At 41.8% G+C, this 12888-nt stretch overlaps 1 protein-coding gene across 1 annotated transcript; it reads left to right on the top strand.

The window, feature by feature from the left end:
• The first annotated feature begins 732 nt into the window (after positions 1 to 732).
• Positions 733 to 12471, top strand: LOC111563042 (solute carrier family 35 member F2-like). Its single transcript, XM_023261927.3, has 8 exons — positions 733 to 863; positions 2394 to 2566; positions 5490 to 5617; positions 5703 to 5862; positions 6331 to 6487; positions 6559 to 6611; positions 7233 to 7387; positions 10575 to 12471. Exons 1-8 carry the CDS (start codon positions 778 to 780, stop codon positions 10791 to 10793), a joined length of 1131 nt encoding a protein of 376 aa, XP_023117695.2. The 5' UTR covers positions 733 to 777; the 3' UTR covers positions 10794 to 12471.
• Positions 12472 to 12888: the final 417 nt, after the last annotated feature.

Here is a 12888-nt window from a genome sequence, read left to right as displayed (position 1 = left end):
TTTGTTTTGTTGCATTTGTTTTGTGTTTGTTTTGTTATGTATATTTTGTTTTGTTGTGTTTGTTTTGTTGTGTTTCTTTGTTTTGTTGTTTTATTTTATTTTGTTTTATTTGATTGTTTTGTTGTTTTATTTTGTTTTGTTGCATTTGCTTTGTTTTTTTGTGTTTGCTTTGTTATGTTTATTTTGTTTTGTTGTGTTTGTTTGTTTTGGTGCATTTGTTTTGTTATATTTTTGTGTTTTATGCTGTTTTGTTTTGTTGTTGTTTGAATATTTTGATGTCTTTTTGTATGCTTTTTCCTCACGTCCTCAATCAAACCTTCATTCTTGGTCTTATTTTAGGTTTCTTATTTTAGTTCTCAGTAACATCTCATATTTACAGCTGACTGTTTTCTGCTTCCTGCATTTAAAAAAAAAAAAAATCCTCCCAAAATCAGACAGAAAATCCTGAATATTTCTGATGAAATCAGACAGAAAACCCTGGATATTCCTGATTAAAGTGTCCTTGTGACTCAGACAGTAGTGTTTAACCTCCCGCTTGCTCTGAAACGTCTCAGTGGAACATAAACCCGTTTGTGTTTCATTAACTTCAACTGAGGACCAGAGAGGAGTTCTTCGGTGTGTTTCTGGTGAAGCTCCTGGTCCTTAAAGGTCAGCTCCACGTCTTATCTCCAGCCTTCATTTCCTGATAAGAAGCAGAGGAATCTTTGACCTCAGAGCCGTTAATCATTCTCGGGGGAAACGGAGGAGCTCAGATTCTTGCATCAGAGCTGAGAAAACATGGAGGACTTGGAGAGGAAGCAGAACCTGAGCAGAAGATTCCTGCAGAAGATCAGGAACTTCAGACCAAAGGAGGTTTTTACCTGGTGAGTGACCAGAAAGACCATCAGAAGGACGGAAGATTTACCTCCAGAACATCTGGTTCTTTATCAATGATCAGAGTTCTACCTTCAGACTGGGAATATTTCCAGAGTTCCAGGTCCTTGAAGTCCATAGAGGAGAACGTTACCTGGAGAAAGTTCTAGAGTAGACCTACCGACAACTGGACAGTTGTCGGTAGGTCTACTCTAGAACTTTCTCCAGTTGTCGGTAGGTCTACTCTAGAACTTTCTCCAGTTGTCGGTAGGTCTACTCTAGAACTTTCTCCAGGTATCGGTAGGTCTACTCTAGAACTTTCTCCAGTTGTCGGTAGGTCTACTCTAGAACTTTCTCCAGTTGTCGGTAGGTCTACTCTAGAACTTTCTCCAGGGGACGTTCTCCTTTCCTGCTTCCAGTCTTTAGTCTCACGTAGAACATTCCAGGTCTTTGAAGTCCATAGAGGAGGGTCCAGATTTATCATTTTCTAATGGACTTTTTCAGAACTTCATCAGTCCAGCAGATAGAACCATGACATTTAGGAGGAAAAACACATCTGAGTTCTGGTAAAAACTGACCCCCGATCAATTTAAATCCATCCAGGTGTCTCAGTCTGAAGATAATCTAGATTTAATAAATTTTGGACAGTTTTCGAGTCATTTTGAAAAAAATATCAGGTCCTTTAGGACATTTTTGAAATAATTTGGGGAATTCCTGAGTCATTTTGGACATCTTTTGTCATTTTGAACAGTTTTTGACAAGTATTGAAAAATTTAGGACATTTTTTGTGTAATTTTAGCCAAATTTCATGTAGTTGGACCAATTTTTAACAAAAATACATCTGAGTTCTAGTAAAAACTGACTCCAGATTAGTTTTACATCCATCCAGGTGTCCCAGTCTGAACACTGAATCTGGTTTCTGATCAGAACCTTTTTATTCTATCATTTTATTCAACTGTTGACTTAGAAATGTGATCATTTTCAAGCAATTTAGGTCAAATTTCATTTCATTTTCAACTAATATCCTGTAACTCTGGATCATTTTTGAATCATTTTCTATCATTTTTGAAGCACTGTGGACTAATTTAGTGTCATTCCGCAAATCTTCAGTCAGCTTGAATCATTTTTGAGTCATTTTGGGTGAATTCTGATTCATTTTGGACAATTTTCTGGTCGTTTTCAACAAGTTTTATGTCAGATTGAATCTTTTCTCATCATTTTGGATCATGTTTGTGTCTTTGGGATCATTTTAGAGTCATTTAGGACAAATTTCATGTCATTCTGAACTCATTTTCTGGAATTATGGATCATCTTTTTAAAGTTCCTGTAGAGAATCAGCTGTTCAGTTCTCCTGGTGACCTGTAGGGGGCAGAACAACATCTCCCATCATCCCTCACTGCTCCTCCAGAACACTGGAGTCACTCTGTACTGGTTTAATGTGGACAGGAAGTGATGTCATGTTGGTTCAGAACCAGAACCAGTCCTGTCCAGTCTGAGTCTTACATCTGTTGGTTCTTTAACCAGATCTGGTTCTGTTCCAGGCATCTGGTCCGGACCCTGGCTATGGGTCAGGGTCTGGCGGTTTTGATCTGTGGAACCGCCATCTCCTCCCAGTTCTTGGCCTCCTTCCAGGTGAACACCCCCATGCTGCAGAGCTTCATCCACTACCTGCTGCTGCTGCTGATCTACAGCGGAACCCTGCTCTGCACCGCAGGTACAACAACTAGAACCAGAACCACTAGAACCAGAACCACCAGAACCACAAGAACCAGAACTAGAACGAGGACAGATACCAGAACCACTACAACCAGAACTAGAACGAGGACAGATACCAGAACCACTACAACCAGAACTAGAACTAGGACAGGTAGTAGAACCACAAGAACCAGAACTAGAACCACAAGAACTAGAACCATCAGAACTAGAACCAGGACAGGTACCAGAAGCACTAGAACCACAACCACTAGAACCACTAGAACCAGCACCACCAGAACCAGAACTAGAACTAGAAACAGGACAGGTACCAGAACCTCTAGAACCACAACCACTAGAACCACCAGAACCAGAAGTAGAACGAGGACAGATACCAGAACCACTACAACCAGAACTAGAACCAGAACTAGAACTAGGACAGGTAGTAGAACCACAAGAACCAGAACTAGAACCACCAGAACTAGAACCACAAGAACTAGAACCATCAGAACTAGAACCAGGACAGATACCAGAAGCACTAGAACCACAACCACTAGAACCACTAGAACCAGAACTAGAACTAGAACCAGAACTAGGACAGGTACCAGAACCACTGGGGCCACTAGACCTAGGACCACTAGAACCACAACCACTAGAACCAGGACCACTAGGACCACTACAACCACTAGAACCAGCACCACTAGAACCAGAACTAGAACTAGGACAGGTACTAGAACCACAAGAACCAGAACTAGAACCAGAACTAGAACAGGTACCAAAGAACCACTAGGACCAGTAGAACTAGAACTAGGACAGGTACCAGAATTAGAACCAGTAGAACCAAAATCACCAGAACTAGAAACTAGAAGTGGTTCTGATTGATTATTAGTGATTGACTATTAATGGTTATTACTGTACAGATTATCAATGATTGATTATTGATGATTGGTTATTGATGACTGATTATTAATGATTGATTAGTGATGATTGATTATTAATGATTATTATTATTATTATTATTATTATTATTATTATTATTATTATTAATAATAATAATAATAATAATAATAATAATAATAATAATAATAATAATAATAATAATAATAATAATAATAATAATAATAATAATAATAATAATAATATATTATTTGTAAGCATCTTTCTTGAGACCCAAGGTCACTTTACAAAACAGAAGAAATACAGCAGAACAGATAAAAACCATAAAAAGGAAAGAGGCAGTTAGGGAGAATAAATAATCCTGAACAGATGAGCTTTGAGTTTGGATTTGAAGAGAGACAGAGAGTAAATATTTCGAATGTCCGGTGGGAGTGAGTTCCAGAGTTTGGGAGCAGAGCGCTGAAAGCCCTGAAGGCCCTGAAGGCCCTGAAGGTTCCTCATGGAGCTGAGGAGGGTGGAGGCCACTGTGGGGTGGATGGAGGAGGAGATGTGAAGGAGATCAGACAGATAGGGAAGAGCGAGGTTGTGGATGGCCTTGAATGTTTACAGGAGGATTTTGAATTCTATTCTGGGTTTGACAGGGAGCCAGTGGAGCTGCTGTAGGACGGGGGTGATGTGATGGAATGAGGGGGTTTGGAGATGATGTGAGCAGCTGAGTTCTGGACCAGTTGAAGCTTATGGAGGGATTTATGAGGGAGACCAAAGAGGAGAGAGTTCCAGTAGTCTAGACAGGAAGTGAGGAGGCTGTGGACCACGATGGAGGTAGGATGGGGGGTGAGGGAGGAAGATGGAAATATGCAGATTGGGTGATGTCATTGATGTGAGACTGGAAGGAAAGTGAGGAATGGAGGATGACACCCAGACTCTGAACCTGAGGGAGGAGAAACAGAGGAGCTGTCAATAGAGAGGGAGAAACTGTCAGTTCTGGATAGAGTTGATTTTGTTCCAATGAGAAGAATCTGTTTTTTTTTAGGAGGTTTGAGGTGAAACAGGATTTTATTTCAGATTGATAGTTGGGGAGGAGGGTGGGAGAGTACAGCTGGTTTACTGGATAGGTAGAGCTGGGTTTACTGGATAGGTAGAGCTGGTTTACTGGATAGGTAGAGCTGGGTTTACTGGATAGGTAGAACTGGGTTTACTGGATAGGTAGAGCTAGTTTACTGGATAGGTAGAGCTGGTTTACTGGATAGGTAGAGCTGGGTTTACTGGATAGGTAGAGCTGGTTTACTGGATAGGTAGAGCTGGGTTTACTGGATAGGTAGAGCTGGGTTTACTGGATAGGTAGAACTGGTTTACTGGATAGGTAGAACTGGGTTTACTGGATAGGTAGAGCTGGTTTACTGGATAGGTAGAGCTGGTTTACTGGATAGGTAGAGCTGGGTTTACTGGATAAGTAGAATTGGGTTTACTGGATAGGTAGAGCTGGTTTACTGGATAGGTAGAGCGGGGTTTACTGGATAGGTAGAGCTGGTTTACTGGATAGGTAGAGCTGGGTTTACTGGATAGGTATAGCTGGTTTACTGGATAGGTAGAGCTGGGTTTACTGGATAGGTAGAACTGGGTTTACTGGATAGGTAGAACTGGTTTACTGGATAGGTAGAGCTGGGTTTACTGGATAGGTAGAGCTGGGTTTACTGGATAGGTAGAACTGGTTTACTGGATAGGTAGAGCTGGGTTTACTGGATAGGTAGAACTGGGTTTACTGGATAGGTAGAACTGGTTTACTGGATAGGGAGAGCTGGTTTACTGGATAGGTAGAACTGGTTTACTGGATAGTTAGAGCTGGTTTACTGGATAGGTAGAACTGGGTGTCATCAGCATAGCAATGAAAATGAATGTTTTATTCATCAATAATGACTGATTATATTAATGATTGATTATTAATGATTGATTATTAATGGCTGATTATTAATGACTGATTATTAATGATTGATTATTAATGACTGATTATTAATGACTGAAGCTGAGATGTTTCCTTTAAAACGCAGGAGATGGAAATATCTTACAGGTTGTCAGGAGGAGCTGGTGGAGATACTTCCTGCTGGGACTGGTGGACGTGGAGGCAAACTACACCGTGGTGAAGGCCTACCAATACACCACTCTGACCAGCATCCAGGTGAGTCTATACACCAGTACACCATCCTGATCTTTGTCTTCATCCTCCTCCTCCTCTTCATCCTCCTCCTCCTCCTCCTCCTCAGCTGCTGGACTGCTTCGTGATCCCGGTCCTCATGGTTCTGTCCTGGTGGGTTCTGAAGATCCGGTACCGTCCGATCCACTACGTGTCGGTGGTGATCTGCCTGCTGGGAGTTGGAGCAATGGTTGGAGCGGATCTCCTGTCTGGACGGAACCAAGGATCCAGTAAGAACACCAGGAAACATCTCAGGGTTAAACTGGAGAAGATCCAGTAGGAACCAGGAAACACCTCAGGGTTAAACTAGAGAAGATCCAGTTGATAAATTTTTTCACAAATCATTTTTTCCTGTCTTTTTTTTTTTTTTTTTAACAGATTTTTTACAGATTTTTTCAGAGTACAGCTGTGATTTAATTGGTCATTATGAGTTTGTCACTTTAACCTAAATGGTCATTCAGGGTTTTTATGGAGGTGAACTCACTGTGAGTTCTTGACTATTTGTGGGTCAGATGTTCTGGTTCTGGTTCTATTCAGCCTCTAACCGGCTACTAGATGACAGTCTGGTTGTGGGTCTGGTTCTGTTTAGCCTCTAACCTGCTCCTTGGTGATGGTCTGGTTCTGGTTGTGGGTCTGGTTCTGTTTAGCCTCTAACCTGCTCCTAGGTGACGGTCTGGTTGTGGTTCTGGTTTGTTTAGCCTCTAACCTGCTGCTGGGGGATGGTCTGGTTCTGCTCAGTGCGACGCTCTACGCTGTTTCTAACATCTGTCAGGAGTACACGGTGAAGAGACGGAACCGGGTCGAGTTCCTGGGGATGATCGGACTGTTCGGTACCATCATCAGTGCCGTGCAGATGTAAGAACCTTACATTTACCTGAAGGCTCGGTCCACTTCATGACTAACCTGCTGCTGTTCTATCTGTCCAGGGTGGTTCTGGAGAGGAACCAAGTCGCCGAGATCCAGTGGAGTTGGAGAGTCGGTTAGTGTTCACTGATCAGAGTTTTACCTTCACACTGGGAATATTTCCAGAGTTCCAGGTCCTTGAAATCCATAGAGGAGAACGTCTCCTTGAGAAAGTTCTAGAGTAGACCTACCGACAACTTTACAGTTGTCGGTAGGTCAACTATAGAAATTTTGTCAATAGAGTCACTTTTTGTGCTTCGTGTTATGATGCTGCCACCACCATGCTTCATGTCATGATGCTGCCACCACCGTGCTTCATGTCATGATGATGCCACCACCGTGCTTCACATCATGATGCTGCCACCACCATGCTTCACATCATGATGCTGCCACCACCGGGCTTCATGTCATGATGCTGCCACCACCGTGCTTCACAACATGATGCTGCCACCACCGTGCTTCACAACATGATGCTGCCACAAGAAACCAGGACCATCTAGAGACATCATTCCCTCTGAGGAGGATCCTTTTCTGCTGTTTAAACTCTGATAAATTCCCTGATATTGATGCTCAGAGTTGCATAGAGAAAATGGGGCTAAAGAAGAACCCGGTTTTGCAACAGATGAATGTTTGTATTATTTTCACACATATAAACTGATATGAGATGCTACAAAGTGATCGGTTGTTGTGTTTTCAGGGCTGCTGTTCGCCTCCTTTGCTCTCTGTATGTTTGCTCTGTACAGCTTCATGCCCATCGTGATGAAGCTCAGCAGCGCCACCTCTGTTAACCTGTCGCTGCTCACTGCCGACCTGTTCAGCCTCTTCTGTGGCATCTTCCTCTTCCAGTACAACGTGAGTCCATATTATACACTGATAGTATTCTACATGTACTGGTAGTATTTGTTCTACATGTACTGGTAATATTTATTCTACATGTACTGATAGTATCCTACATGTACTGATAGTATTCTACATGTACTGGTAGTATTCTACGTGTACTGGTAGTATTTATTCTACATGTACTGGTAGTATTCTACATGTACTGGTAGTATTTATTCTACATGTACTGGTAGTATTTATTTTACATATATTGGTAGTATTTATTCTACATGTACTGATAGTATCCTACATGTACTGATAGTATTCTACATGTACTGGTAGTATTTATTCTACATGTACTGGTAGTATGCTACATGTACTGGAAGTATTTATTCTACATGTACTGGTAATATTTATTCTACATGTACTGGTAGCATCTGTTCTACATGTACTGATAGTATTTATTCTACATGTACTGATAGTATTCTACATGTACTGGTAGTATTTATTCTACATGTACTGGTAGTATTTATTCTACCTGTACTGGTAGTATGTATTCTACATGTACTGGTAATATTTATTCTACATGTACTGATAGTATTCTACATGTACTGGTAGTATTTATTCTACATGTACTGGTAATATTTATTCTACATGTACTGGTAGTATTTTTCTACATATACTGGTAGTATTTATTCTACATATACTGGTAGTATTTGTCTGTGTAGTTTCTCATTCATCCAGGTCATGGTTATCCAAAGTTGTTTAAATCAATCCAACTGGACTTTAAGAAAGTTCCTTGGAGACGTTTCACCTCTCATCCAAGAGGCTTCTTCAGTTCTGGTGGTGGTTGATGTTGCCTCAGCTTATAACCTCTGTGAGGTGTGGTCAGTGTTATTCACATTCCGATGACCATTGCCAAGGCCCACCTGGCTCCTCAACGATGGTCGTTGGGAGCCAGGGAGTGACAAAGGGGGTCGCTGAAATGTGAGTTTCACCGAGCCCTCGTATGCTAATGGTGGTCGTTAGCATGAGCCACTTCACATGAGTCCCATCATGGTTTGAGAGAGGTGAGAAAGAAGCCATCCATGTCAAAGTGGAGAAGCCATCTCTGAACAGGGGGGGTGGTCTGTGACATCATCTTTCGCCAATTTACAATCAGGTCCTTTCAAAACTCCCCAAAAGAACTACTCAGCAGGATGACTATTGTGAAGTGGCTCATGTTAATGACCACCATTCGAGGGCTTGGTGAAACTCGCATTTCAGCGACCCCCTTTGTCACTCCCTGGCTCCCAACGACCATCGTTGAGGAGCCAGGTGGGCCTTGGCGATGGTTGTCGGAATGTGAATAATACTGACCACACCTCACAGAGGTTATAAGCTGAGGCAACATCAACACCACCAGAACTGAAGAAGCCTCGTGGATGAGAGGTGAAACGTCTTCAAGGAACTTTCTTAAAGTCCAGTTGGATTGATTTAAACAACTTTGGAGGTAGTATTTATTCTACACATGCTGGTAGTATTTATTCTATGTGTACTGACAGTATTAAAGATCTCAAACAGATTAAGTTCCTCTTCCTTGAACCAGAGGCATTCACACCACATAGTGAGGAGGGAGGCAGTGAACTAGGTCCAGGTTTTCTCTAACATGGAATCCTTTTGGTTTGACTCAGTAAAACATTGATCAGCAGCAGACGGTGTTGGACCATTGGCAGTAGTTATAGCAGATAATCCAGTGGGTCACTGTGACCTGCTGAGCTAATGATTGATGAGGAGGTTAAAGTTTGACTCAGCTGTACTTCATAAAGTTCACCTGAACAGCTGCTGAGATGGAATTCATTTACCTAAACAAGAAAAAATATCATGAGCTCCTCATCAGTGGAGCATGGTGGTGGTAGTATCATGGTTACTTCATCAGTGAAGCATGGTGGAGGTAGCATCGTGGTTACCTCATCAGTGAAGCATTGTGGAGGTAGTATCATGGTTACCTCATCAGTGAAGCATGGTGGAGGTAGTATCATGGTTACCTCATCAGTGAAGCATGGTGGAGGTAGCATCATGGTTACCTCATCAGTGAAGCATGGTGGAGGTAGTATCATGGTTACCTCATCAGTGAAGCATGGTGGAGGTAGCATCATGGTTACCTCATCAGTGAAGCATGGTGGAGGTAGCATGATGGTTACCTCATCAGTGAAGCATGGTGGAGGTAGTATCATGGTTACCTCATCAGTGAAGCATGGTGGAGGTAGCATCATGGTTACCTCATCAGTGAAGCATGGTGGAGGTAGCATCATGTTACCTCATCAATGAAGCATGGTGGTGGTAGCATCATGGTTACCCCATCAGTGAAGCATGGTGGTGGTAGCATCATGGTTACCTCATCAGTGAAGCATGGTGGAGGTAGCATCATGGTTACCTCATCAGTGAAGCATGGTGGAGGTAGCATCATGGTTACCTCATCAGTGAAGCATGGTGGAGGTAGTATCATGGTTACCTCATCAGTGAAGCATGGTAGACGTAGCATCATGGTTACCTCATCAGTGAAGCATGGAGGAGGTAGTATCATGGTTACCTCATCAGTGAAGCATAGTGGTGGTAGTATCATGGCCTCCTCATCAGTGAAGCATGGTGGTGGTGGTATCATGGCCTCATCAATGAAGCATGGTGGTGGTAGTATCATGGTTACCTCATCAGTGAAGCATGGTGGTGGTAATATCATGGCCTCCTCATCAGTGAAGCATGGTGGTGGTAGTATCATGGCCTCATCAATGAAGCATGGTGGTAGTAGTATCATGGCCTCATCAGTGAAGCATGGTGGTAATAGTATCATGGCCTCATCAGTGAAGCATGGCAGTGGTAGTATCATGGCTCACATGGGTTCATCTTAAATGTGTTGTAATTCCTCTACCGTTCACATGGTTTGGATGTAAATATGCTCAAATTAAAGCTGAAAGTCTGGACTTCTTTTTCAGTATTGGTAGTATTAGTAGTAGCATTTTTAGTATTAGTAGTAGTATTTTTAGTATTATTATTAGTAGTAGTATTTTTAGTAATATTATTAGTATTATTATTATTATTAGTATTAGTAGTAGTATTATTGGTAGTATTATTGGTAGTATTAGTAGTAGCATTATTGGTAGTATTAGTAGTAGTATTAATTGTAGTATTAGTAGTAGTATTCAGTGAGGTACTGCAGTAACCTGAAGCTGTTCTCTGTCAGTTCTCTGGACTCTACCTGGTCTCTCTGGTCATCATCCTCATCGGCTTCATCACCTTCAACGCCGTGCCGATGCCCTCCGACCAATCCAACCCCGATGACCTCAGCGTCTCTTCATCTTCCTCATCCTCGTCCTCCTCGGTGGACCCTGAGCGTCCTGAGCAGAGGACGGAGGAGGATTTCAAATGGCAGGACGATGTTTTGTGCACCACCAAAATGTGACCCATCCATACGTCATGTTTTCATTTGAACACGTTTATTTATTGAGTTTTACTTTACTTACTGTACAGAAACACACAATACAGAAAATAACGGAAATGAAACGCAGATAAATCAAACTACAGCAACCAGCTGCTGAATCACTTCTACTTCCTCTGTTTCCTTTTAGCATTTCTGACCAAAGGGTTAGGGTTAGTTAGTTTTTCTCTGGACATGTTGGTCTGGTTCCGTTCTGTTCTGCTGTGGTGAATCTGAGTTCTGCCATCGTCTGCAGGAACCAGAAACTAAAGTTAGCTTCAGTGTTTTTGGTCCATGAAGGCCAGAAGAGAAGTTGCTGCTTCTCTTCTGGCCTTTATGAGTTGAAAACACTGAATCTAACTAAAATTTCTGGCATTTATGGACCAAAAACACTGAAGCTAACTTTAATTTCTGGCCTTTGTGGGCTTTATGGGTTGTGAGGAGGGCTGTGCAGAGACCTTTGGAGGGGCAGGTGCTCAAAGTTAAAAGGGGGCACATGAAGCAAGAATTTGAAACATCATACAGAAACATACCTCATAATACAAGGTGCAGCAGTGGCTAAGTCTCAGGACTGCTGATCAGAAGGTCATTGGTTCAAACTCTGACCTGTGATGTAGTGTATGTGAGAAAAATTATTATTTTGAAGCTGAATTTACATCATCATTAGACACTGGACTGTTTAACTGTGGCTACTCTTCCTGGAGTCCTTGCTTTTAAATTTCATACCTTTTCCAGACATGTACTGTAGAGCCACGGATTTGCTCCATGATGCTGATTCATAATCTGCCCTTTATTATTCGTAGTGCTAATAATAAGTTTAAAAACAATTAAATGATATAGGAATCATGTATTTAAATGTATTTGTACTTTTATTCAGTTTGACTATCCACTTTGCACAAGACAGCAAGGTTCTAAAAGTTTTATATTTTATATTTAGGCATATTATATTTAATTTGTCTATATATACAAATGTTATAAACAAGTACTGATATCTTTAAATGAGAAGTTGAGAAAATCACAATTCAAATTCTTCTAATTATTATTGTTATTGTATTTATACTGCAATAGTCCAAAATTATGTGAAAATGCATGTACGTAGTTTCAGTGAAATAACATAACCTCTGTCTCATTGCCTCTAGAAACAGGAAACACACTGCAACTCACTGACAGTAAAATAATACATCTCTCTGATGCACTTTGCCCATGACAACAGAAACATACAGAAACAAAAAGAAGCCTGGCAGACTTTATCCTCTCAGCAGCTGTGTGGTTAACTAGCAGCTAGAACTGATGACAGGTGTGTGTTAGAGTCAGACACACACACACAGGATGCTCACTTCATCAGTCATCTTGCAAAAATACACCGTACATAAACGAATCCCGCTGCAGAACCTCCTCTCCATCAGGACCATCAGTTGTTGATGTCCTCCCTCGGGTCTCCGGTTTCTAGACTAGCGGCGCTAGCGCAGAGCTCCAGGGAACATCTGGACCCCTCAGAGCAGTGAGGGACGTCTACGTAGATCACGTGACCGACCGACGGTAGATCTGAATTATTTTTAGTTTTGTTTTATTTATTATTTTGGTCCTCAGAGACTTTTACACACACACACACACACACACACACACACACACACACACACACACACACACACACACACACACACACTTACAAATAAAAACAAAATTAAATAGAATTTAAAAAAACAACTTTGACAACAGGGCACTTTGGGCATCAAGGAGCAAAGGGGCAGGTGCTTTAAACCCCCGCCCCCCGCACGTGCCTGGTTGTGAGTAAGGTTTACTGATATCAGGAGAAGTGACACCAACAGAGCAGCAGTACATGAACGCAACGCCAGTGTCAGTTCTGAGGATTCTCTCTGATCTTTGGGTTTATGTTGTCATTGGGAGAAGGTCAGATTTAGATTACAGACCAACATGGAGACAACTGGTCTGTTTAGTCAGAACAGATGACATCTAAGATGGACTAGAGCAGAGAGTCCTGGAAGATCTTCCTCCTCCAGCGTCTGCCTGTCTGAAGGTAATCTGGGATGACGTCAGCTAACAGCTACAAGGAAATCCC

The sequence above is a fragment of the Amphiprion ocellaris genome, chromosome 7, assembly GCF_022539595.1.
Source record: "Amphiprion ocellaris isolate individual 3 ecotype Okinawa chromosome 7, ASM2253959v1, whole genome shotgun sequence".
Taxonomy (NCBI): Eukaryota; Metazoa; Chordata; class Actinopteri; family Pomacentridae; genus Amphiprion; species Amphiprion ocellaris.
The sequence above is the reverse complement of the archived record's forward strand: the minus strand, read 5'-3'. Positions and strand labels throughout refer to the sequence as shown.

Excerpts from the sequence above, each read along its gene's own strand:
- LOC111563042 (XM_023261927.3), top strand. The coding sequence starts at position 778 with ATGGAGGACTTGGAGAGGAAGCAGAACCTGAGCAGAAGATTCCTGCAG. Across the intron at positions 864-2,393 it reads CCAAAGGAGGTTTTTACCTG|GCATCTGGTCCGGACCCTGG; the intron begins GTGAGTGACCAG and ends GTTCTGTTCCAG. Across the intron at positions 5,618-5,702 it reads CCACTCTGACCAGCATCCAG|CTGCTGGACTGCTTCGTGAT; the intron begins GTGAGTCTATAC and ends CCTCCTCCTCAG.